This window comes from Herpailurus yagouaroundi, unplaced genomic scaffold, assembly GCF_014898765.1.
Source record: "Herpailurus yagouaroundi ecotype Mexico unplaced genomic scaffold, PumYag 28, whole genome shotgun sequence".
Lineage (NCBI taxonomy): Eukaryota > Metazoa > Chordata > Mammalia > Carnivora > Felidae > Herpailurus > Herpailurus yagouaroundi.
Genome location: NW_024412376.1, coordinates 123,429,803 through 123,453,639, shown reverse-complemented (window position 1 = coordinate 123,453,639; position 23,837 = coordinate 123,429,803). Strand labels below are relative to the sequence as shown.

Sequence of the window (23,837 nt, the reverse complement as noted above, 5' to 3'; positions counted from 1 at the left end):
GTGTGTGTATATATATATATATATATATATATATATATATATATACACACACACACATTACACACACCTAAATTATGTATTGTTTAGGGATCCATACTGCTCACAAGTAGTTTCAAGGTTCAGGTAATACATTTTTATGCCAGATAATATAGGTACACAAATGTTCATTTTTTTTTATTCTTTATACTATACATGTACTCTTGTTTTTACAAGGAGTTTTGAAATATTTTTAATGCAAAAAAAAACCCCACAAAAAACAGTTTCCTTTCCTACCTCTTTATCCCTAAAACTACCACCCACAACATCTAACTCCTCCTGATGTTTATTTACCTCCCTGTTTCTAAATAATGTGTTTGTGATTGCTCAGTCTTAATTTATTGATTTAAGATTATTTAATGAATTTCTATGATGTTAGATGATGACCTAGCACTCTTCCCTTTTTCTCCCCCCATTACTTCAAGCATAATTTTACTACATATAATATTTACTTTGGTAGTTAAATGTCTATATTATTATGACTTATAATGGCTCGTGGGTCAGCAAAATGGGATAGTACCACTCTCGCCTTTTCTCTTACAGATCTTTTTCCTGGAGTTAATAATTGCTTTTGTTTTGTTTCGTTTTGTTTTTTGTCACTTTTCTGTTTTCATTAAACCCATTGCTAATTTTTGTTAAGAACTCCAACCTCTGCCACATGCCTTTCAATATTTTTTGAATATTCAAACCCATCAGTTCTGTTGTTTCCCGCTGAAGACTTTCCTTCTTGAGCTTTCTCCCTTCTTGCTCAGTTGTAGACTATGTCTTCCTCTTAAGAATTTCCTGGTCTCCCTCTCCTCTATTGAATCTCATATTTTCTTCTTTCTTGGTTTTTCCCTTTGTTCTGGTATGGCACATTCTCCAGTTTCCTGGAAAAGAATACATGGGAGGAATTGTTTTTGGTACACTACTTGTCTGGAAATGTCTTTATTCAGATTTCATAAGTTGATTTATGATTCAGCTTGTGTATATGGAAATCTAGATTAAAAATTATTTTCACTAAAAATTTTGAATACTGTTTTCCATTGTTAAATTTCTTTGAGATATCTGATACTCTTATGTTTCCTAGTCTTTTGTACATGATGTTTTTATTTCTGAAAACTTTTAGAATTTCCTCCTTACCTCCTGTTTTTAATTTCTTGGGTAATTTACTATTCTTTTTTTTTTTAATTTTTAATGTTTATTTATTATTGGGAGACAGAGACAGAGTGTGAGCATGGGAGAGAGGAAGGGATACACAAAATCTGAAGCAGGTTCCAGGCTCTGAGCTGTCAGCACAGAACCCAACGTGGGGCTCAAACTCTCAAACCGTGAGATCATGACCTGAGCCGAAGTCGGACACTTAACCAACTGAGCCACCCAGGCACCCTGATATACTATTCTTATTTTCTCTCTCTGGAACTTTTTCTATTTTTAAGTAAGTTCTGTTCACATTATGGGGCTTGAACCCTTGACCCCAAGATCAAGAGTCATATGCTCTAACTATTGAGCCAGCCTGGTGCCCATCTGGAAATTTTATTAGTTGGTTTTGGACCTCCTAAAGAGATCTGAGGTTCTTATCATTTCTCCCTTATTTTCTTGTTGATTTTTTATTCTTTCTGGGAGATTTCCTCAACTTTATCTTCTAAGTCTTCTATTGATATATTTTAAAATTTATATTTTTACTTCCCAAGAAAAATTTCTAGAAAGAGATGGGAGGAGCTCTCTGGTGTGTGATGGTCCCCGTATAGATTTTAGCCAATCTCCTTGTTCAGTTCTTTTCCTGACCTCATCCCACCACTTGGTGCCTTCATGTGTTGAGTTTCTTCAGGGCAAATCAGCTAGTTGCTCATAGATATTACTTACTCCGGTCACTTTAGATCAGTGTTTCTTTAGATCACTTCCACTTCCTAGGAGATATTTGGCAATATCTGGAGAATTTGCGCTTAACACAGCTAGGGGAGAAGGTGCTTCTCATACCTGGAAATAATGCTAGAGGGCCTCGCCTACTCAGAAGCCTGGGATACTGCTAAACATCCTACAGTGCACAATGCACAGGTCAGCCCCCCTCAGCAAAGGATTACCTGGCTCTAAGTGTCAGTAGTTCCTAGTTTCAGAAACTTTGCTTTAGGGTGTATCCTTCTTCTGCTCTGAGTCACTATTCTGTCTACTCTTTGTCTTCCACAAGTTGTTGAAGTCACTCATCCACTCTTGTTTTCCTTCTTGTTCTCTATGCCCTTGTGAGTGTGTAACTTTCTATTCCTTTACTGTCATTTTAGCAGTTTCCAGACGGAGGGGATATCAAATATGTGTGGTCAGTCTACAGTTTTCACTGGAAAATTTCTATTTATCACAAATATTTCTTCATTTTGAGTTTTACATATAGATCATTATTCCATTTAGAATTTATTTTTATATGTAAAATAAAATAGAAATCTAGCAAATTTTTTTCTCCAATGAGTGGCTCTCCCAACTGTTTTTAAAGAGCCTTTTCTTTTCCCACTTCTCTAAAATGCTACCTTTTCTAAATTTACATCTGTGTACATGCATTTGCTCATTCTTGTGAAATCCAGACTCTTTTAATAGTAGCTTTCTAATTCATTCTGATACCTTATAAGACAAGTCTACCTACGTTCTCCCCCCCAGTGCCCACAATTTTTCCTGCTTTCTTAACTTATTTTCCCTAAGTGAACTTTAGAATGAAATCTAAGCCACCTTCCCTGTTTTAAAAAGGTCCTGGTAGGATTATTATTGAAATTTCATTGAATTTAACAGTTATTTCAGGAACTTTTGATACATTTCCAATATTGTGTTTCCATTCAGAAACATGGTGACTCTTTACATTAAATCAGGCTGTGTTTTATGTCCTTCAGGAAAATTTTATAGTGTCTTCATCTAAGTCTTGCCCATTTTGTGTTTGGGTTACAGTATTTTCTGCTCTGATTTTTCTTCAGTCCAATGTACTTACTGATTTTTAGAAATTTCTCAGAATATTTGCTCTGCTTGCTAATGGTTTACCTTCCCTTTTTCATTGCTGTTATGGATATGTTCTTTTCTTCCTTTATTGCTTTTTTTTTTTTTGGTATCTTTTTTTTTTTTTCATTTCACTGATAATGAAAAGGAATGAAAAGGAGAGATAAATGTGTATGCCCATTCTGACATCTAGAACCTAAAGTGTACACATGACTTTTAAAGTATTGTTAAATCTATTTCCTTAGTTTTCTTCCAGAAATATTAAAGAGTGCTTGAGGAAAACAAAATAGACCTACACCTATTAATTTTTTAATTTAAATTATAGCATGAAGATGAAAAGTGTGAATTAAAGTCTAAAATGTTATTAATGAAAGAAACAGTAGAGTCATTAGAGAACAAAGCAAAACTCCAAGCTCAAAAACTTAGCCATGTGGCTGGTGACTCATCTCATCACAAAACAGAGATGAACTCACTTAGGTAAGTTTTTTGAAAGTTTTGTTTTTTCACTTCTAGGAATGAGTTAGTGGCTATGTAAGGTTCTTAGTGGTGTCATTTTGGATGGGACCTTTGAGCAGTGAAAGTTGGCCTTGCAGCAGAATCACCTGGGGAGATTTTGAGAAGTATGGATTTAAGGGCTGATCTCTGGAGGTTCTTACTCACTGAGCGAACCTGGGTAGGTTTTGAGTATCCCTATTTTTAAAGACTTTCACAGACTGATATCATTGCAGGCAATCAATTGCAGGCATAGCATAAGTTTTTAGACCTATGTCCTTCAAAAATTCCCCTTCCATATTTTGGATTGTTTGCACTCCCTAGTGTAAGATTGCTGAAAATTACAGAATTTTTTGCTCATCATTGTCCTTATCTTTCTTCTTTCAAAGAAATGTAAAATCAGAATACTCATATACAGAGTCTAAAAAGGTGATGTGTCTGAAAGGTAAGAAGGTCAATATGGAAACATAGGCAGTATCTACAGGTTAGAGGCAGGTTGTGAAGAACTTCATATGATAAGCAGGAGTGTCTGGATTTTACTTTGTAAACATGGAGAAGAAACACATGTTAACCAGAGAGGTAATGTGATTAGCGTCCTTTTAGGAGGTGAACTCTAGTGGAAATTGGGAAGATGGATTTGGAGTCACAAGAGACTAATGGCAAACAGGGGAGACTGTATGTATGGACTGGAAATAGTGGCAATGAACTTGAAAACAGGCTAGATTTAGGAAACATTTCTTACATAAAATCAAAAGGATTGGATGAGAAATGGATTCTATGAGATGAGAGAAAGATGCAGTACTTCAGAAATGTGTTTGCCTTATGAGACTGGGCCATTGGCTAGACATTAGTGAATTTAAAATACAGAACATTGAAGGAAATAAAAAGTCAACAAAGTTAATTTTTTTTCTGGACTGGGTAGCTGCAGTAAGTCTTTTTAAAGACTTAAGATTAGAAGAAGGGGATCACTGAAGAAGCAGAGGAGATATTCCTCTCTAAATTACATTTGCAATAAGGATCAGTAAAAGATTTTCACATGCCAACATGACATTGCGTATGTAAACTAAATCACGAAGTAATAACAACTTGAGATCAGAAAGAATTATAGTAATGATTAGAAAAAAGATCAATAAATTAAAACTGAAAATGGTAGTGAACAGTAGAATGGATATTTCCAAAAACTGAGTCAGTAAAATAGAAAACAAACTCAAGAAATTCATCTAGAATTCAGAGCCCAGAAGAATAAAAAAAAGTTGATGAGATAAAAGGCACAGACCTAATATACAAATACTGAGAATTGCAAAATATATAGTAAAATAAACAGCAGGATTGAAATCCAAGGAATAATTAGGAAAAGGAAAGCCAGAGTCTGTTCGTAAGGGGTCCATGATTATCAAACAAACTAAATGAAATAAGATCAAGAGCTGGTTGTGTTAATTAATTAATCTGTGATTAATTAAGGAATACTGTCTTAAGGACTCAGAGAGGATCTCCATTTTTGCCCTTCTGCTGTTCTGACTACAGGTCTTAATCAGACTTTAGGACTATCTAAGGTGAAAGCTGCATTTTTTTTTTCTCAAGTGCTATGTATATCCTATGGAGAGCTAGCTGAATGAACCAGCTTCTCTTCTTCTGGTTCATGTCTATATTCAGCTCCAAAATACAGATACTATGGTAGATTTCTGTCACCCAGAATTACTAGTCCACCTGTTTCCCTTTTGTGTTCAGCTGACTGGATCTGGCATTTAATCCATTTTGCTCTTTCCTTCAGACTGTAGTCACAGCTCCTCTTTCCTTTCCTCACAGGAGGCCCTTAGCAGTCTTACAAGGCAGAGCTTTCATTGGCCTTTCTTGGATCCCAAGCCTACAGCTACTTTCACATTTTTTTTGTTATAATATCCTTTTGTCTTGTGAGCTCATTGTGCTACTTCCCTCACAGTCACTGTGTTATAGGAAGGGATTGTGAAGACTTTTTTGTCTGCCTTGTATAACCTGGGGAAATTGCACGGTTACATAACTTTATTTTGCTCTGACAGAAAAAACCTGACTTATCTCTGAGGAAAGGGTGCCAGTCACATTCTCCATATCACTATACTCTGGTAGAGTCATGAGCTCAAGCCTTCAGATCCAATCTAAAGCTAAGCCCATACAAACCACGATGAGAAGCACTATACAGAAACAAAGCCACATTATCCAAACCTCATGCCACTTTTTTTTTTTTTTTTTGGTGCAGAAGTGATTTTATTAAAGCACAGGGACAGGACCCATGGGCAGAAAGAGCTGCCACCTCATGCCACTTTCGATATCATTAATAGAGATCTTGCTGCCCTTTTAATCACATAAACTTATCTTACCCTTGACATGAAGACATTTTTGAAGCTGATACTCAGATAGATGAAGCATATGTTCCTTTCCATCCACCTGGTAGACCCATCTTCTCTTCCATTCACACACACACACACACGTGTGTGTGTGTGTGTGTGTGTATAATGTCCACTTTCCCTGTTTAATATGACCTCCAGTTGATACCCACCAACAAAGTCAAAATAGAAAGCAAAATTAAAAGTTCACTGGTCAGGAGCTCCTGGCTGACTCAGTTGGTAGAGCATGCGACTCTTGATCTCAGGGTTGTGAGTTCAAGCTCCATGTTGGGTGTGGAACCTACTTCAAAAGAATTAAAAAACATAAATAAAAGCCCACTAGTCAGGATTTATGGATAATCCTTTGAAGAAGTACCAGGTAATACTCTAAAAGCATACTATAGGGGCGCCTGGGTGGCTCAGTCGGTTGAGCGTCCGACTTCGGCTCAGGTCATGATCTCACAGTCTGTGGGTTCGAGCCCCGCGTCAGGCTCTGTGCTGACAGCTCAGAGCCTGGAGCCTGTTTCCAATCCTGTGTCTCCCTCTCTCTCTGCCCCTCCCCCAGTCTCACTTTGTCTCACTCTGTCTCTCAAAAATAAATATAAAAAAAATTTTTTTTAAATAAATCAGCGTTTAAAAAAATAAATAAAAGCATACTATAAAACTATGCCTTTGCCTTCACTATTGAAAATAGATTTTATAAGGGAAAGAGTGTTGATACAAGGAAACCGAGAAGAGCTTTGAAACTACCGGGAAGCCTCTAGAAAAGCGTAGACAATTATTTTGATTTTTATACTATATTATTTTTAGGAAGTAGAACGAACCATTTTGAAGAAGAATGGCAGACAGCAAGAAATAATATATAATATAATGCTGTTAGTTATACTGGAAAAGCTTTAAAATAAAAAATGAAAAAATATTTCTACCAGAGATAAAGTAGACTTTTTTTTTTGGTCCACTGATTCTTTAGGTTAGTAAATGAGCAGCTACAGCAGTCACTTGATGATTGTCAGCATCGGCTTTCCAAAAAAAGAGGTGAACTTGAATCAGCCCAATCACAAATTAACTTACTGGAGGAAAAAATAGGTAAGGTTTTTTAAATTTTGTTTTCACGAAACCTAATTTACTTTGTCTAACAAACATTTCTCTTTATTTCCAGGTAAACTACACCTTCAGATGACTTCACAGAGTGAAGAGGCTCATGTAATGAAAAAGACCATTGGTGCTATTGATAAAGAAAAAGACTTTCTTCAGGAGACTGTAGATGAGAAGACCGAAAAGATTGCAAACTTGCAAGAAAACCTGGCTAATAAAGTATTGTGACTGTTCAATACCTTTATCTAGCGTCTGAACAGAAACGGTTTCATTCTCTATTTCACAAATATGCAGTTCTTACCCCCCATATACAGGTTGCTAAGGTCCAGAGCCATATCTTTTAATATGCTTAAATTTCATTTTATGCCAATAATTTGGATCTTTAAAAATTCTATTGATAGAATGTAATGTAATTTTATCAGATGTGATTACAGCAAATTCAAACAAGTTTTTTTTTTTTTTAATGTTTATTTTTGAGAGAGACAGAGACAGAGCTTGAGCGGGGGAGGGGCAGAGAGAGAGGGAGACACAGAATCCAAAGCAGGCTCCAGGCTCTGAGCTGTCAGCACAGAGCCCGACGCGGAGCTCGAACTCACGAGCCGTGAGATCATGACCTGAGCCAAAGCTGGATGCCAACCGACTGTGCCACCCAGGAGCCCTGAAAACAATTCAAGTTCTTAGAGTAGGTTAGAAATATGCCAATATGTGAAGTACAGTTGGGAAATAGAAATATGTTTACTTTGTAGCTTTCTTTTATAGCATAATTTATATAAATGTCATAAGTTATATAAATTCAAGGAAAGATTTCTAAATGAATGTTTTAGAATCATATATTTTCATAATTTCTACAGGAAAAAGCTATTGCTCAGATGAAGATAACAGTCTCAGAGTATGACTCTTCTATGAAGTAAGTGATAAATGCTTTTTAGAAATTTTCAGTGAGTGCAGCTTTATCTATTTAAGTAGTAATTAGACCATAGGAAAATTTCCTTCAGTTTTCCTGTTTTTGCCGGTGGCAGCATCTGAGTCTGCTAAAGAGGGTGAACATGCCATCCTCTTTAACTTTCTCCCCTCCTCCATCATCAACATCTCAACAGTTGTGTCTGATTCATTATTCTTTTCTTGCCTATATGCTTTTTATTTCTACAGTAATTACCCTGTTTGGACCCTAATTATTAAAACTTAGATTAGTAGTCAGTATTGAATTTGTTCTACATCATAATCTATCTTGAACAGTTACAAAATTTTACATTTTATGTCTGGTCTCTACTTCAAGACAAAAATCACTAATTGTATTTATTATATATATCTTTACATATTACATAGTAGTGGGGACTTAAACATTAAATAGTATTTGCCAATTGAATCTATTATGTTTTGCTCATAACATTTTAAAGTCTTCTATTTTTACTTACGGAATTATAAATTTATTTTATGACTACTACTTCCATTTAATGATTGATAGAGATCTAAAATATCTGCTTTACCTAATTCATCAGTGTCTTAATGTAGTGTGGTTTCTTGTATTCTTATTGTACTTAATTTCAGAGTATACAGTTTTCTTTTAAGTGATTTACAATTTTCTAAAAAGCTTTCTTTATTATTTCCATATCCTTCATGTAATAGCCAGCTAAAGGAAACGTTGACTAGTCGGGACCGAGAAATAAGCAGCCTCCGGCGCCAGCTTGATACAGCTCACAAAGAACTTGATGAAGTAGGAAGATCTAAAGAAGTGTCTTTTAAGGAAAACAGAAGATTACAAGATGATTTGGCTACAATGGCAAGAGAAAACCAGGTATGAGTCCAGTGTATAAATGGATTGTTTATAATACAGTCATTCCTTGCTAAATTTTAAAGCTGTAAATATGTTTTCTAAAATTTAATGCTGTAAATATCAATAACATAAAGAACTCTGTAAGGAGAATAGTATTTGTGAGTATTAAAAATGCAGTTTAGAAAGCTGCTGTATATCACAGAGTGTCTAGTTGATGCAACTATGGTGTCCTTACCATTTTGGTCTTTGTTACTGGGAATCCTAAAGCTGGGAGCATAGGATTCTCTGTGGCAGAAATTATTGTCACCCCCAGGATTACTCCTAGGGCAAAGTGTTGCGTTTTAAAGACCCACAATAGATTTTAATTATTCATGCTTCCTTCCAGCAAATTAGAGAATCTCTAAGTAAATTATTGAATATTTTAGAATAGCAGTTACTCAAAATTATTGACTTTGTTTTTGCTGGTTTATTAAAGGATTATACCAAGAAGATGAATGATTTTCCTGTTTTAAAAAAATTACTTTCAGTATTCAATATAAAGCATATTGTTGATATATGAATTTTAAAAAATGTCAACCCATGAGCGTAGCTAGCCCTATAGTATAAATGCCAGATACACGGTCCTAACTCTTGCAGGAGATCAGTGGTAATATTTGGTTAAAAAGTCGAAATCAGTCAGGAAAAAAGTAAGAAAATAACTCTTAGGAACAGTTTTACTTTTTCCTACTCTTATTCCCCCAATTCAAAAGGAGCTATTTGAATAGAAATAGAACTCATTAGGTATCACATTCATTGTAGATTTGTCTTCAATTTTCTGATTTGTAGGAAATCTCATTGGAATTGGAAGCAGCAGTGCAAGAAAAAGAAGAAATGAAGAGTAGAGTTCATAATTACATAACTGAGGTGTCACGATGGGAGAGCTTAATGGCTGCTAAGGTGAAAAAACATTATTTAAGTTGGATTTAAGACATTTAAAAATTTTTTTCATGTGTGTTTATTCTGTCTTATGTATGTATGTATGTATGTATGTATGTCTCCTCTCTTAGATAATAAGGTTTGAGTGGAGAGCTTATCTTCTATATTTTTATACTTCCCCGCAGATCTTACTTAGTATATGTTGTCTGCATAGATAGCATATGTTTCTGAATTAAAACAAATTTTCTAATGTCCGTATATGTTTATGATATGAGTGTTCCAGTGGGTGACAGTTACTAATTTAGGAACAATGTTTTTATGCTTAAAACTAGGAAAAAGAAAATCAAGATTTGTTAGATAGATTTCAGATGCTTCATAACCGTGCTGAAGACTGGGAGGTCAAAGCCCATCAAGCTGAGGGAGAAAGCAGCTCAGTTCGACTGGAACTTCTTTCTATTGACACAGAGAGGAGACACCTTCGAGAAAGGGTAGAGCTACTAGAAAAAGAAATTCAGGAGGTAATGTATTCATTTGTCTTGTGATGATATTATTAGTAAAGCTATAACATTCAAAGATACTTTATCGAAGTAAGGTTTAAGCATTGATAAAATCAAGTTCAGTGGTAATCTTTTGTCATTAATTCTAATAATTTGCTTAGAAGCCCCATTATTTCTTTTTAAACTGTAGTAAAATATATATGACATCACATTTGCCATTATTAAGAGTACAGTTCTTTGGCAATTAGTACAGTCACATTGTTTTTGTTGTTGTTGTTTAAAGTATATTTATTTATTTTGAGAGAGAGAGCACAAGTGGGGAAAGGAGCAGAGAGAGAGAGAGAGGGAGAGAGAGGATCCCAAGCAGACTCTGCACCACCAGTGCAGATCCCCATGTGGGGCTCAAACCTATGAACCAGAGATCATGACTGAGCCTAAGGCAGATGGGATGCTTAACTGACTGAGCCACCCAGATGCCCAGTACATTCACATTGTTATGCAAAATCACCACCATTTCCAGAACTTTTTCATCTTCCCTGACTGAAGCTCTGTCCCCATTAAATACTAACTTCCCATCCCTCACCCCCTACTCCCTTACTCTCTCCCCATCCCAGCCCCTGGCAACTACCATCCTACTTTCTTTCTCTATGAATTTGACCACTCTTTGTACCTCATATAAATGGAATCATACAATATTTTGTCTTTTTGTGACTGGCTTATTTCACTTAGCCTTAAGGTTCAGTTAACCTCAAGGTTCATGTATGTTGTAGCATGTGTCCAAATTTCATTTCTTTTTAAGGCTGAATAAACATTCCATTATGTATATACATCACATTTTGTTTATCCATTCATCTGTCGATGGACATTTAATTTGTTTTCATCTTTGGCTACCAGGAATACTGCTATGAACGTGGATGTACAATATCTCTTCAAATTCTTTCTGTTATTGAGTATATACTTAGAAGTGGAATGGCGAAAGCAAGATCATTTTTATGTTTGATTGCTTTCAGGACCTGCCATACCTTTTTCCATGAGGAAAATTGTAACAAACTACAACAAACATAAAAAATGTGAAAGTGGTTTTGGAATTTGGTAATGGACAAAGGCTGGGAGAGTTTTGAGGTGCTTGAGAGAAAAAACCTAGATTGCTTTGAAAAGCTTGCTGGTAGATGCTTATTACAGGGGATTCTAGTAAGGGCTCAGAAAAAAGGAGAGTGTAGAGAAAACTTATATTATTTACAAAATGCATACGTTTTCAAGAACAGAATTTTTCCAGAAATCTTAGTGTTTCTTCTAATGAGGTCTCAGATGCAATTGAGGAACATGTTATTAGACACTGAAAGAATGGTGATCCTTGTTATAAAATGGCAGAGAACTTGACTGAATTATGGTCTACTCTTGGAAGGAAAGTATAACTTATACATAAGTGATGAACTTGGATATTCAGCTGAGGAAATTTCTAAGCAAAGTGTGTAAGGTGTAGCCTGGTTTCTTCTTGCTGCTTATAGTAAAATGGACAGAGATAAATTGATAAAGGAACTGCCAAGGACAAAAGGAACTAGGTCTTATCAAAATGCCAACAGCATTTTTTACAGCACTAGAACAAATAATCCTAAAATTTGTATGGAACCACAAAAGACTGCAGATACCCAAAGCAGTCTTGAAAAAGAAGAACAAAACTGGAGGTATCACAATCCCAGATTTCAAGATATATTACAAAGCTATAGTAATCAAAACAGTATAATACTGGCACAAAAAAATAGACACATAGATCAAAAGGACAGAATAGAGAGCCCAGAAATGAGTCCACAATTGTAGAGTCAATGACTCTCCAACAAAGGAAGCTAGAATATGCAGTGGGAAAAACGTGTCTCTTTAGCAAATGGAGCTAGGAAAACTGGACAGCTATATGCAAAAGAATGAAACTGAGCCACTTTCTTATACCATATACACAAACATAAACTCAAAATGGATTAAAGACCTAAATGTGGGACCTGATACCATAAAAATCCTGGAGTGAGCACAGGCAATAATTTCTCTGACATTGGCCATAGCAACATTTTTCAAGATATGTCTCCTGAGGCAAGGGAAACAAAAGCAAAAATAAGCTATTAGGACTACTCCAAAATAAAAATCTTTTGCACAGCAAAGGAAATAACCAACAAAACTAAAAGGCAACCTACCAGGGGCATCTGGCTGGCTCAGTTGGTAGAGCATGTGATTCTTGATCTTGGTGTCGTGAGTTCAAGCCCCACCCACATTTACTTTAAAAAAATAAAATACAACCTGCTGAATGGAGAAGATACTTGCAAATGATGTATCTGATAAAGGGTTAGTATACAAAATGTATAAAGAACTTAATACCAAAAAAACAATCTAATTTAAAAATGGGCAGAAGACATGAACAGACGTTTCTCCAGAGAAGACATCCAGATGGCCAACAGACACATGAAAAGATGCTCAATGTCACTAATCATCAGGGAAATGCAAATCAAAACCATAGTGAGATATCACCTCACCACTGTCAGAATGGCTAAAATCAAAAACACAAGAAACAACAGGCATTGGTGTGGATGTGGAGAAAAAGCAATCTATATATACTGTTGGTGGGAATGTAAAATTTTAGTGTAGTCACTGTGGAAAACTGTATGGAGGTTCCTCAAAAAGTTAAAAATAGAATTACCATCTGATTCAGTAGTCTCACTATTAGATGTTTACCCCAAGAATACAAAAACACTAATTCAAAAAGGTATATTTGCCCCTTTGATTCTTGCAGCATTATTTACAATAGTCAAACTAGGGAAGCAGCCCAATTTTCCATTGATAAATGAACGGATAAAGATGTGTTGTATGTGTATATATATATATATACATACAGTGTGTATACACACACACACACACACACACACACACACACACTGAAATATTACTCAGCCATAAAAAAGAATGAAATCTTGGCATCTGCAACAATATGGATGGATCTAGAGGGTATAATGCTAAGTGAAATAAGTCAGAGAAAGACAAATACCATATGATTTTACTCGAAAGTGGAATTTAGGAAACAAAACAAATGAACAACAACAAAAAAAGAAACCAAAAAACAGATCTTTTTTTTTTTTTTCCCCCAAAAAACAGACTCCTAACTATGGAGAACAAACTGATGGTCACCAGAAGGGAAGTGGGTAGGGAGAGGGGTGAAATAGGTGAAGAGGATTAAGAGTACCACTTACCATTATGAGCACTGAGTAATATAGAGAATTGTTGGGTCAATATTGTACATCTGAAACTAATATAACAGTGTATGTTAAGTATACTAGACTTAAAATTTAGGGGGTAAAATAGAATCAGGTCTTGATGATTTGGAAAATTCTTAGCCTATGCAGATAATGTGCTTTGGAGACAGAGCCAAGTGTGTGGCTTCACACACAACCTTTTGGTGAACAGATTTGGTATGTGGCTCATGAATGCAGTCAGTCATCTCTGTAGAAACACTGCCAACTTGTATTGATGGGGACAGAAATAGGATGAAATGAAAGAAGGCTGAATGTCTGGGATCCTACTAGCAGGAAACAGGCTAGCAGAGTTACTTGGCTATAAATATGTGTTCTCCTTTGAGAAAAGGGAGGAATGGCTCTGAAGGTAACTCAGAGATGAGCAGGGCTGCCATGGGCAGCTCAGGTTCTGATGAGGCTACTGTTGCCACCACAGGCACAGAGGGTACAGCCCCAGGGGGTGAGGCTACTGCCTCCTTGGTCCCAGAGTGCAGGGCCCCTGCCACTGAGCACCAAGAGGGTGGGGCTGTTGCTGAGGGCTGAGAAGGTGGGGCCACACTAGCAGGCCCAAAACGTAGACTATTGTGGCATAGATAATTATTCTTAGGCCTTAAAATCAAATGGAATTTTCCTTGCTTAGTTGCAAACTTGCTTTGGATTAGTAACCCCTTCATTCCTTCTATTTTCTCCCTTTCAGAGTAGGCATGTCTATTCTATGCCTGTTTCCCCATTGTTTTTGTAAGCAGATAACCTGTTTGCTAGCTCACAGATCTGGGGAGGGAGAGTGGTTTGTCCCCAAATGGGCCATAGCCAGAGTCTTACCCGTATCTGATTTAGATGATGCTTAGATGAGATTTTGGACTTAGAATTGATGCTAGAATGTGTTGGGATGGAATGAATGTATTTTGCACATAAGAAGGACATGAATTTTGGGGAGCTAAAGGATAGATAGAATTATGGACCTCAAAAAGTTATATTGAAATACTAACCTCCAGCACCTGTGAAGGTGATCTTATTTGGAAATAGGGTTCTTACAGTTATAATCAGGTTAAGATGAGGTCATACTGGACTAGGGCAGGCCATAGCTCAATGACTGGTGTCTTTTGTAAGAGAAATCTGGACACAGAAGATACAGGGGAGAATACCAGATGAAGACAGAGGCAGAGACTAGAGTGAAGTGTCTACAGGGCAAGAACATTAAGGATTGCTAGCAACCACCAGGAGTTGGGAGGGAGACCTGGAACAGATTCTCTCTCAGAACCTCTAGGTTCTGCAAACATCTAAATTTCAGACTTGTAACCTCCAGAATTGTGACAGGATAAATTTTGTTTGTTTTAAACCACCCAGTAATTTGTAGTAATTGGTTACAGCAGTCCTACGAAACTGGCACCCTGTCTCTAGAAGTTTTCCTATCAAGAGTATAACTAGAAGAATGCTTTTCAGCTTTCAAAATTCTCAAAAGAAACTATTCTTTAATTTTTTTGTCTGTCATTGTTCGTGTTCTTTTGTGGTATGTAAAACTGACTTTTACCTATTTATATTTAGTTTTAGGGAACTCTGATTTTTAATTCATTAATTTAGAAAATCCAAATATTTACTTTTCTGCACAGTTAGATTTTTAATGTCAATTTATTTTGTTAATACCTATTAAAATCATTTTATTTTTCAAGTGTGGAATTCTTATTAAACTCTAGACTAGAATTGATGTCAGTTTGTATTTATCACTCACAATTTAAATTGTGTGGAACTTAAAATGTGGATTATTCTAGAAAGAGAGTTTTATCAGTGTTTCAAACTTTGTTCATTATTTCAGTTATTAAAATCTTATAAAGTTGTGGATTACTATTAGGTTAAATTAAATTTAAATAGAACTTCAGGTATTCAGTTTTAAAACTCCATTTTGAAATTTATTAATAAAAATTTTGTTTTTACTTTTTATTTTTTTATTTAAATTCAAGTTGGTTAACATACAGTGTAGTCTTGGCTTCAGGAATAGAACCCAGTGATTCATCTCTTACATATGACACCCCGTGCTCATTGCAAAAAAAGTGCCCTCCTTAATGCCAATCACCCATTTATTCCATCCCCCCCCCCCACTTACCTCCCTCCCAGCTATTTATTTTTGAGGGAGGGAGGGAGGGAGGGAGAGAGAGAGAGAGCGAGAGCGAGCATGTACTTGAGTAGGGGAGGGGGCAGAGAGAGAGAGGGAGGCAGAGAATCCAAAGCAGTCTCCCTCTGCATGCTGTCAGTGCAGAGCCTGACTTGGGGTTCAAATTCACAAACTGCAAGATCATGACCTGAGCTAAAATCAAGAGTTGGACACCAAACTGACTGAACCACCCAGGCACTCCTCCATTTTGCAATTTAGAATTTAAAGACAACTGAGGAGTGAGAAGTAAATATGTTGCTTTTTCTTGAAAAGGCATTATAACAATTTATAAAGGTAAATTTAATCTAACTTCCAAGATTCCTTTTTTACCCTAAAACAATGATTTTTGTCTTTGCATCTTCCAAATATATACGTGAGGTACCTAGTTACCGTGGTTAGTAGTTATATACAATTCATTGGGTTAAGCATTAAATAGGCCATCTTTAAATAGCCGGCAGCTCCCTCAGAGTATCTTAAAATGTGCAAAACTTGGCTCTACTATTTTTTTTTAAAGTGAGGTCATGGCTGCACAGATTCAAGCCTTTAAAATTACTGGGTTACTTTAACTTTTTACCGGTTTCTTTTTCTATTCTCAGCACATAAATGCACATCATGCTTATGAGTCTCAGATCTCATCAATGGCAAAAGCCATGTCTAGATTAGAAGAAGAGCTGAGACACCAAGAAGATGCAAAAGCAGCAGCGTTGAATGATTTGTCGTCTCTTAGAGAACTTTGCATTAAGCTGGATTCAGGCAAAGATCTTATGACCCAACAACTGAATTCCAAAAACCTGGAGTTTGAGAGGGTAAGGACTTAAAAGACTTCATTGTAGCACATTATTTTATTGAGCCTTACTCTCATTGTTTTATTTTATCAAGCACTTTTGATAAAGTTTGTTTCCCTTTAAGGAGTTACTTTTGACTACAGGATTTTGAAAACTAGACTCTTTGCCAAGATTTTTCTAGCAAGCATAGTGATGAAATTAGGTGCTTTCTGTTTTGGAATAGATGGATATTTAGGAAAATAGGAGTGTTGTTATTATACAATAGGAACATATCCCAGTATATTCTTTCTCTGTCTGAAGGTAAGATTTAAATGAAGGACTGAGCAGTTCATTATTTCCTAAATAGAGTAGTCTTTCTGATAAAATCTCAAGGCATTTAAATCTTACTTAATTTTCAAAGTCTAGTTACCTGGAACTTCCCATTCTCAAGCTGAGCATTACTTTAAACATCCCAGTGCATGTTTTCAAATACAGATGTTTTCAGTTTTCATTCATTTAATAGTATCTTTATTTTCAGCTACTGAGAAGCTCCAGTGCTGGCTTGACTGTTCGGTCAGAGTACACATAATAGATCAGAAGGGCTTCCTTTCTGGTAGGAAGGCCACATTTTAGGATTTTATGTTAATGACCCTCTCTTGGCAAGGAAGTATGAGTGAAACTCATAGGAATAGGTCTTATACCAAATAAGCAAAAATTATTTTGAAAATAAGATGACTTTCTTACACTTAAAGAAATGGTTCAAAATCTTTAACTGGTACCCAAAATAAAGCAACTGATAAGTGTATATAGCTCTACAAATAATTTTTTAGAGTGAGTCTCAAATTGTACTGAAGTAATCTTACTTTGTTTTCCCTATAGGTTGTGGTGGAATTAGAAAATGTAAAATCAGAAGCAGACCTGTTCAAAAAACAACTGGCAAGTGAGAGACATACAATTAAAAGCCTTGAATCATTGTTGGCTACAAATAGAGATAAAGAATTTCATTCTCATTTAACCTCCCACGAGAAGGATACAGAAATTCAGCTACTTAAAGAGAAGTTAACCCTTTCAGAAAGCAAATTGTAAGTGGCATAAATCAACCTGTTTAAAGAAAATCGCTTGTCAAAAATAATTTTTGGCGAGAGAAGGGGATGGGAGTGTGTACGGTGGTACAAAACCAAAATATTTTACTTACGTTGTGGCTGCTTTTAGGAATTTGGGGGTTTAGTTTAAGGAGATACATTGTGTTTGGAGATACAGATTTGTGTATCTTCACCACAGAGATGGGACCCATGGAAGTGAATGAGTGAACTTTAGAAAAATGCCTGTAGTTGAGTTGTGAACAAACAGGAGTCAGCAAAGGGGAGAGCATTTCAGGATGGGGAAAGCCATCTGTGTCTTTTACTGTGTGGACTAGAAAAAGACATCAAAATGGCATGTAGTTTGACTCACATAAGTTTGTGATTAATTACCTTTTAGGAGATTGATGATAGTGTCTATTAGACGGGCAGATTTGGACATATTTGATGGAAGAGGGGAGAAAATCTGGAGTAGATAGTACAAGTAGAATAGTTAACTTTTAAAAGAAGTTAATAATATTTGTCTTTCTGAGGCAAGAGTCCAGAAAGAGCCAATGAAGATACTTTACATCTTGATGTTATAATTCATGTCTTATTCAAATTTGTATTTCCAGCATTGCTACAGTGCCTAGCACATACTGGAAGTTTAGTTTAACTGTTTGTTAAATAAATAAGATGAATGAATGAATGAACGAAAGAAAACAGTGATAGAAGCTCCTGAAGTTGAGAAAAGTAGTGTTAAAAAGACTTGTTCTTTTCTTGTCCTAATTATCACCTCCATTTGTATTTATTACTAGCAAAAACAAAACTCCATAGCACTAGACTCTACAAAACAACATATTTGTTACTTATTTATTTATTTATTTTTAAATTTTATTTTTAAGAACTAGTCTAGGCCGGGAAAACACCATGCTTCGGGCTAAAGTGACACAGTTACAAACCGATCATGATTCTATGAAAAGGCAGATTTCAACTGAAAGATATGAACGGTAAGAAAAAGATTGGAGCATTGGACAGTGTTTTTATTTATTCCCTGTCCCAAAAAAGATTTAATAGGACTTAAAAATAGCCAACTTTCTTTCAGTGTTCATACAAAAATAAACTTCTTCTGGGGCGCCTGGGTGGCTCAGTCGGTTAGGCAGCCGACTTCGGCTCAGGTCATGATCTTGTGGTCCATGAGTTCTAGCCCTGCGTCGGGCTCTGTGCTGACAGCTCAGAGCCTGGAGCCTGCTTCATATTCTGTGAATAGCCTGCTTCATATCTCCCTCTCTCTGACCCTCCCCTGTTCATGCTCTGTCTCTCCCTGTCTCAAAAATAAATAAACGTTAAAAAAAAAAAAATTAAAAAAATAAATAAACTTCTTCTGATATTTCTTCCTAAAAAGTCAAAAGTGTTGTGGGAGATAATATCCTTACAGTAAATAAAGTAGCAAATATTGTCTACATGTTTTCTATAGCATTTCTCAGGGCAAAATCAGGGCATTATTTGAAAGAATATAATAGGGAATCAACAGGCGAGTAAGGATGCTACAAGACCCCAAACTGGAGTTGCTGGGTGGCTCAGTCGGTTAAGTATCGGACTCCGGCTGAGGTTGTGATCTCGCAGTTTGTGGGTTCGAGCCCCGCATCAGGCTCTGCACTGACAGCTCAGAGCCTGGAGCCTGCTTCAGATTCTGTGTCTCCCTCTCTCTCTGTCCCTCCCCTGCTCGTGCGCGCGCTCTCTCTCTCTCTCTCTCTCAAGTAAATAAACTTTGAAAAAAAATTTAAAAATGGGGCGCCTGGGTGGCTCAGTCTGTTAAGCGCCCGACTTCAGCCCGGGTGCATGATCTCATGGTCTGTGAGTTCAAGCCCCACGTCGGGCTCTGTGCTGACAGCTCAGAGCCTGGAGCCTGCTTCTGATTCTGTGTCTCCCTCTCTTTCTGCCCCTCCCCTACTCATGCTCTGTCTCTCTCTGTCTCAGAAATAAATAAACATTAAAAAAATAAAAATTTAAAAAAAAGCACAATGTGGTCCAATAGGAAACTCCAAATACAGATCATCACAAAAGTGATGATCATAAGAGAAATTGATAAGTATGTGCCAGATACCATATACATATCTGATTAATGCTACTAATAATCTATTATTATGCATATATTACAGGAAACTGAAGTCACACAAATAATAAATGGCAGAGCCAAAACTAAAATCAAAATATATCTTATACACCTGAAACTAACAAAGCATTTTATGTTAACTAAATGTGAATTAAAAAGATAAATAAAATTTTGAAATAAAGACAGATCTGTTTAATTTTAAACCCCATGCTCTTATATACAGTATATTCCCTCCCGCTTAGTAGTTTTCTAATTTTCATACTCACTTTTATTTCAGTTCATTTGCTTTGTATATTGAAAACCTTAATCTCCAAGTGCCACAAACAGGGATGAAACTTGCTTTCACAGCTAAAATTGAAGTCTAATTTGCAAATCAATTGTCAAGCTACTTTTCTTTCATTACTCTTTCTTGCTGTATTAATACCATAGACATAAACATTCCTGAGATTTCGTACTCAAATAGTGGTCAAATTGCTGCTTATCGGGTCAGTTTTTTTATTTCTCTTATTTTCTATTTGCATCAAAACTTTTGAAAGATACGCCATTTGTAGTATAGACAAAATTTGCTAGGAAATCAATATTTATGATTTCAAAGAGAAAGGAAGCCTGAGAAATGAAGAAAAGCATCAATACATAAAATCAGTGTTACTAATTTCTCGTAATTGAGAAGATTTCGTTTCTCAGTGTGCTAAACTGTACATACATGATTTCTGTTTCTTAATGATAACTTAAATTCTCTTCAGTCCAAGGGGGGTCCTACTGCCTAGGGCTATAAGACTCCCTTAATTCCTCTTTTTCCCTTGTTCCTGGTCCCGAAAGAAACGTAGGCCAACAGGACATCTCCTTTTCCTTATCATCCAACTAGGTTATGCATTCTTAAAGTGCCATTATCGCCACCCCAGGGAACAATATTGGTTCTTGGGGGTTGAGGGAGTGGCAAAAAAACTTTAGGTATTACAATGACTCATAACCTGCCAGAGGACCTCAGTACATAAATAACATATCTATATGTTAAAATTTCATTGGGAAGAGTGGATAATTTGGGGGGAGGGAATATCTTAAAAAGTTTCTTTAAGGGGGATCATAATGAAAAAATAGTTTGTGAAATACCCAACTAAGTAGAAATCTTGGATACTGTGGAATATAATGCAGAAAGTCTAGGCCAGAGACCCTGAATAGCCCACAAAAGAATTAGAAACACAGTCACCATGCTTTGTGGAGCTGACCCAGACACAGGGGAGGAGGGTGTAGTAGAGAAAAGGGTTATTTCACTTCTGACATTGGGAGTTTTTAGGAAGAAGGAACAAGCTAGATTTATGTTCAAGAAGAGGTGGGAAAGGAAGGGGCAGAGGTGGGAACCAACTTTGCAAATCTGTATTCAGAGGGGCTTTGAACAACCTCTTATAGTACATATTCCTTTAACTGAAATCTTTTACTCACTACTTAAAAATTATAAGGACATTGGATTTAAATTTAGTAGAAATACTCATTAGTTAATTGAGGAGAAATTACTTAATCAGTAAAAATCACAACATCGTATGTTTTGTATACCACTTAATTGTATAATCTCTTCCTTGATCTTTACTGACAGAGAAAGAGCAATCCAAGAGATGCGTCGACATGGTCTTCCCACACCACCCCTTAGTTCAACTCTGAGGTCTCCTTTACATTCTCCTGAACATATAAGCTGTTAATTATCATAAAGGTAAGTATGCAACACTAGGACAAGCAAAACTAATCTGTAATTATAAAAATTCAGAAAGTAGTTTTCAATGTGGAGGAAGGGGAGATTGCCTACAAAGGTGATCAGGGGAATTTTGTGAAGTAATGAAGGGTTCTGTGTCTTGGTGATGGCTGCACGGGTATATACAATTGTAAAAACTCAATGACCTGAACATTAACAGTCCACGCATTTTAATGTATGTAGATTATACCTCAATTAAAGAAGAAAAGGCATCCACAACAAAATATTAAATGACAAGATGAGGTATCACACAGTAACACTTGATGAAGTGCCAAATTCAACATACAAATAACAGGTGGTAAAAGTATAGACAGCAGTGTACAAATGGGAATGCACATGACACAGTAGACTCAATCTGACAGGAATGGCAGGTTGTCGGGGAATAATGAGGGAGAAAGGCATGGCAGGCAGGGTGAGACACAGAGGGTATATTGAATGTGAGGCTCAACTAGAGGTTGTAGTCTTATCTCTGTAAGTCAAGGGGAGCCGTTGAAGGTGCTTCTGTGTATAATATGGGTACAAGGGAGGGATTAAGATGGTGGATTAACTTCATAACTATATTTGGGCCATATTGGGGAAGATAGAAATGAGAGGCAGAGACCAGAAAGAGCTATGAGAGGAACAGTATATTCAGTTCAGGATCTGTGGAATAATGTTGAAAGCTAGGACAAATTTTATTTTTTATTTTTTATTTATTTTATTTTATTTATTTTTTTTTTTTAATTTTTTTTTTCAACGTTTATTTTTATTTTTGGGACAGAGAGAGACAGAGCATGAACGGGGGAGGGGCAGAGAGAGAGGGAGACACAGAATCAGAAACAGGCTCCAGGCTCTGAGCCATCAGCCCAGAGCCTGACGCGGGGCTCGAACTCACAGACCGCGAGATCGTGACCTGGCTGAAGTCGGACGCTTAACCGACTGCGCCACCCAGGCGCCCTAGGACAAATTTTAAAAACAAATGACATATATATAGAAAAGTGCCATATCCTAGCATACAGCTCAGTGAGTTTTCACAAACTGAATACACCTGTGAATAACCTACACCCAGATCAAGAAACAAAACACATCCCTCTTGGGCTCTCTCCTGCTTATAAGCCCTGCTCCAGAAGTAACTATTCTGCCTATTAAAAACATAGATTTCTTCTGCCTGTTTTTGGACACTTTTTAAACGAAATCTTACATTTGTGGCTTGTGTTCCTCCACAGTACATCTGTGAGATTCATTCATACTGGTGTGTGTTCTTGTAGCTGCATAGTATTACATTGCATGAACTCCCCACAGTCCATTTACCCATTTTATTGTTGATGGGCATTTGGTAATTTCCAGTTTGGGCTATTGTAGAGTTACGATGAACATTCTATTCTAGTACCTGTGTGTTGGTGACCAGATGTGTGCATTTCTTTTGAGTATACACGTAGGAGTGAAGTTGTTGGGTCACTGGACATGCATATGTTCAAGCTTTAGTAGACAGAGCAAAGTGGTTGTAAAGAGGTAGGATACATTTAACAGAAGAAGGGTCAAAGGGATGTGCTGATTCATTGGAGATGGGAATGAATGGGAAAGAAGTCCTGCAGGACCAGGGCTTGAAAGGTAGGTTGACCACAAAATGCAGGCTTGCTGACAGAAATAGTAAAGTCATTCTTTTTAAAAAATATGCATTTCTTTGCCTTATTTTAAGTAGAAGCATATAGAAGATAATTAAGCATTTCCTCAATGACTCAGAATTCTCATTATGAACATTAATTATGTAGTGTGTTTTGACATACTGATCCGCCAGGTTTTATTGGTATTTGTAGGGCGTAGGTTTAAATGAGTCCTGATTGCTGTACTTTTCTTTTGTGTGTGTTTGTTTGACTAAAACGTGCATTTTCCTCTTTCACTTTGAGGACTACTTCTCAGTGCTGGCTACAATCACTGTGTCCTCACAACTTTTAAGCTGCTGCATTAATTTGAATGTGATTAGATGGAGGTTCAGCTTCTCGTTATAAAGCCTTGTAACAGTTGTGACACATACATTTTCTCATACTGGATTCACAGCTGCATTTTAGACCAGAGATTGGTAAACTAAGGTCTGTGGGCCAAATCCACTCCACTGCCTATTTTTGTAAATCTAGCATAGCCACACCTGTTTGTTTATACATTGCCTAAGACTGCTTTCCTACAGAGGTGGAATTGAGTAGTTGTGACAGAGACCCCGTGGCCCACAAATCTAAAATATTTACTACCTGGCTTTTCACACTATGTAGCCTCTGGAAAACTCTGCTGTGTACCTGTGAGAGAATAAGAGTGAAAAAAACAAATAATTCTTTGGTTTTATGAAAATAGGCTTTACCTTATAGATGCTCAAAAAAGGTCTTGGAGACTCCAGAGATACCCATATTATACTTTCAGAACCACTGATTTAGAACATGCTGGATTTAGCAATCTCTAAAGCTGTGATTATTTAGAAAACTTTCTGTTTTGTTTGTTTTAAACATTTTTTTAAAAATAATCTCTATGTCCAACATGCAGCTCAAACTCACAACCCTGAGATCAACAGTCACATGCTCCACCAAGTGTGAGCCAGCCAGACCCCCCAAATTAGAACACTTTTTAATTGTGATAAAATATATG

The 23,837-nt window shown here is 36.5% G+C and overlaps 1 protein-coding gene across 3 annotated transcripts in view; it reads left to right on the top strand.

Moving 5' to 3' along the window:
• The window catches only part of CEP135 (centrosomal protein 135), an 85,295-nt gene that overhangs the window by 57,364 nt on the left and 4,094 nt on the right, over positions 1–23,837 (top strand). For all 3 annotated transcript variants that reach the window (XM_040483028.1, XM_040483046.1, XM_040483038.1), the window contains 11 exons: positions 3,314–3,465; positions 6,811–6,926; positions 7,000–7,154; positions 7,787–7,842; positions 8,562–8,730; positions 9,535–9,645; positions 9,957–10,142; positions 16,139–16,348; positions 17,186–17,388; positions 18,270–18,374; positions 21,072–21,185. In XM_040483028.1, coding sequence (XP_040338962.1) covers positions 3,314–3,465; positions 6,811–6,926; positions 7,000–7,154; positions 7,787–7,842; positions 8,562–8,730; positions 9,535–9,645; positions 9,957–10,142; positions 16,139–16,348; positions 17,186–17,388; positions 18,270–18,374; positions 21,072–21,174 — 1,566 coding nt within the window. In that variant the 3' untranslated portion in view covers positions 21,175–21,185. The remainder of the gene's footprint in view (positions 1–3,313; positions 3,466–6,810; positions 6,927–6,999; positions 7,155–7,786; positions 7,843–8,561; positions 8,731–9,534; positions 9,646–9,956; positions 10,143–16,138; positions 16,349–17,185; positions 17,389–18,269; positions 18,375–21,071; positions 21,186–23,837) is intronic.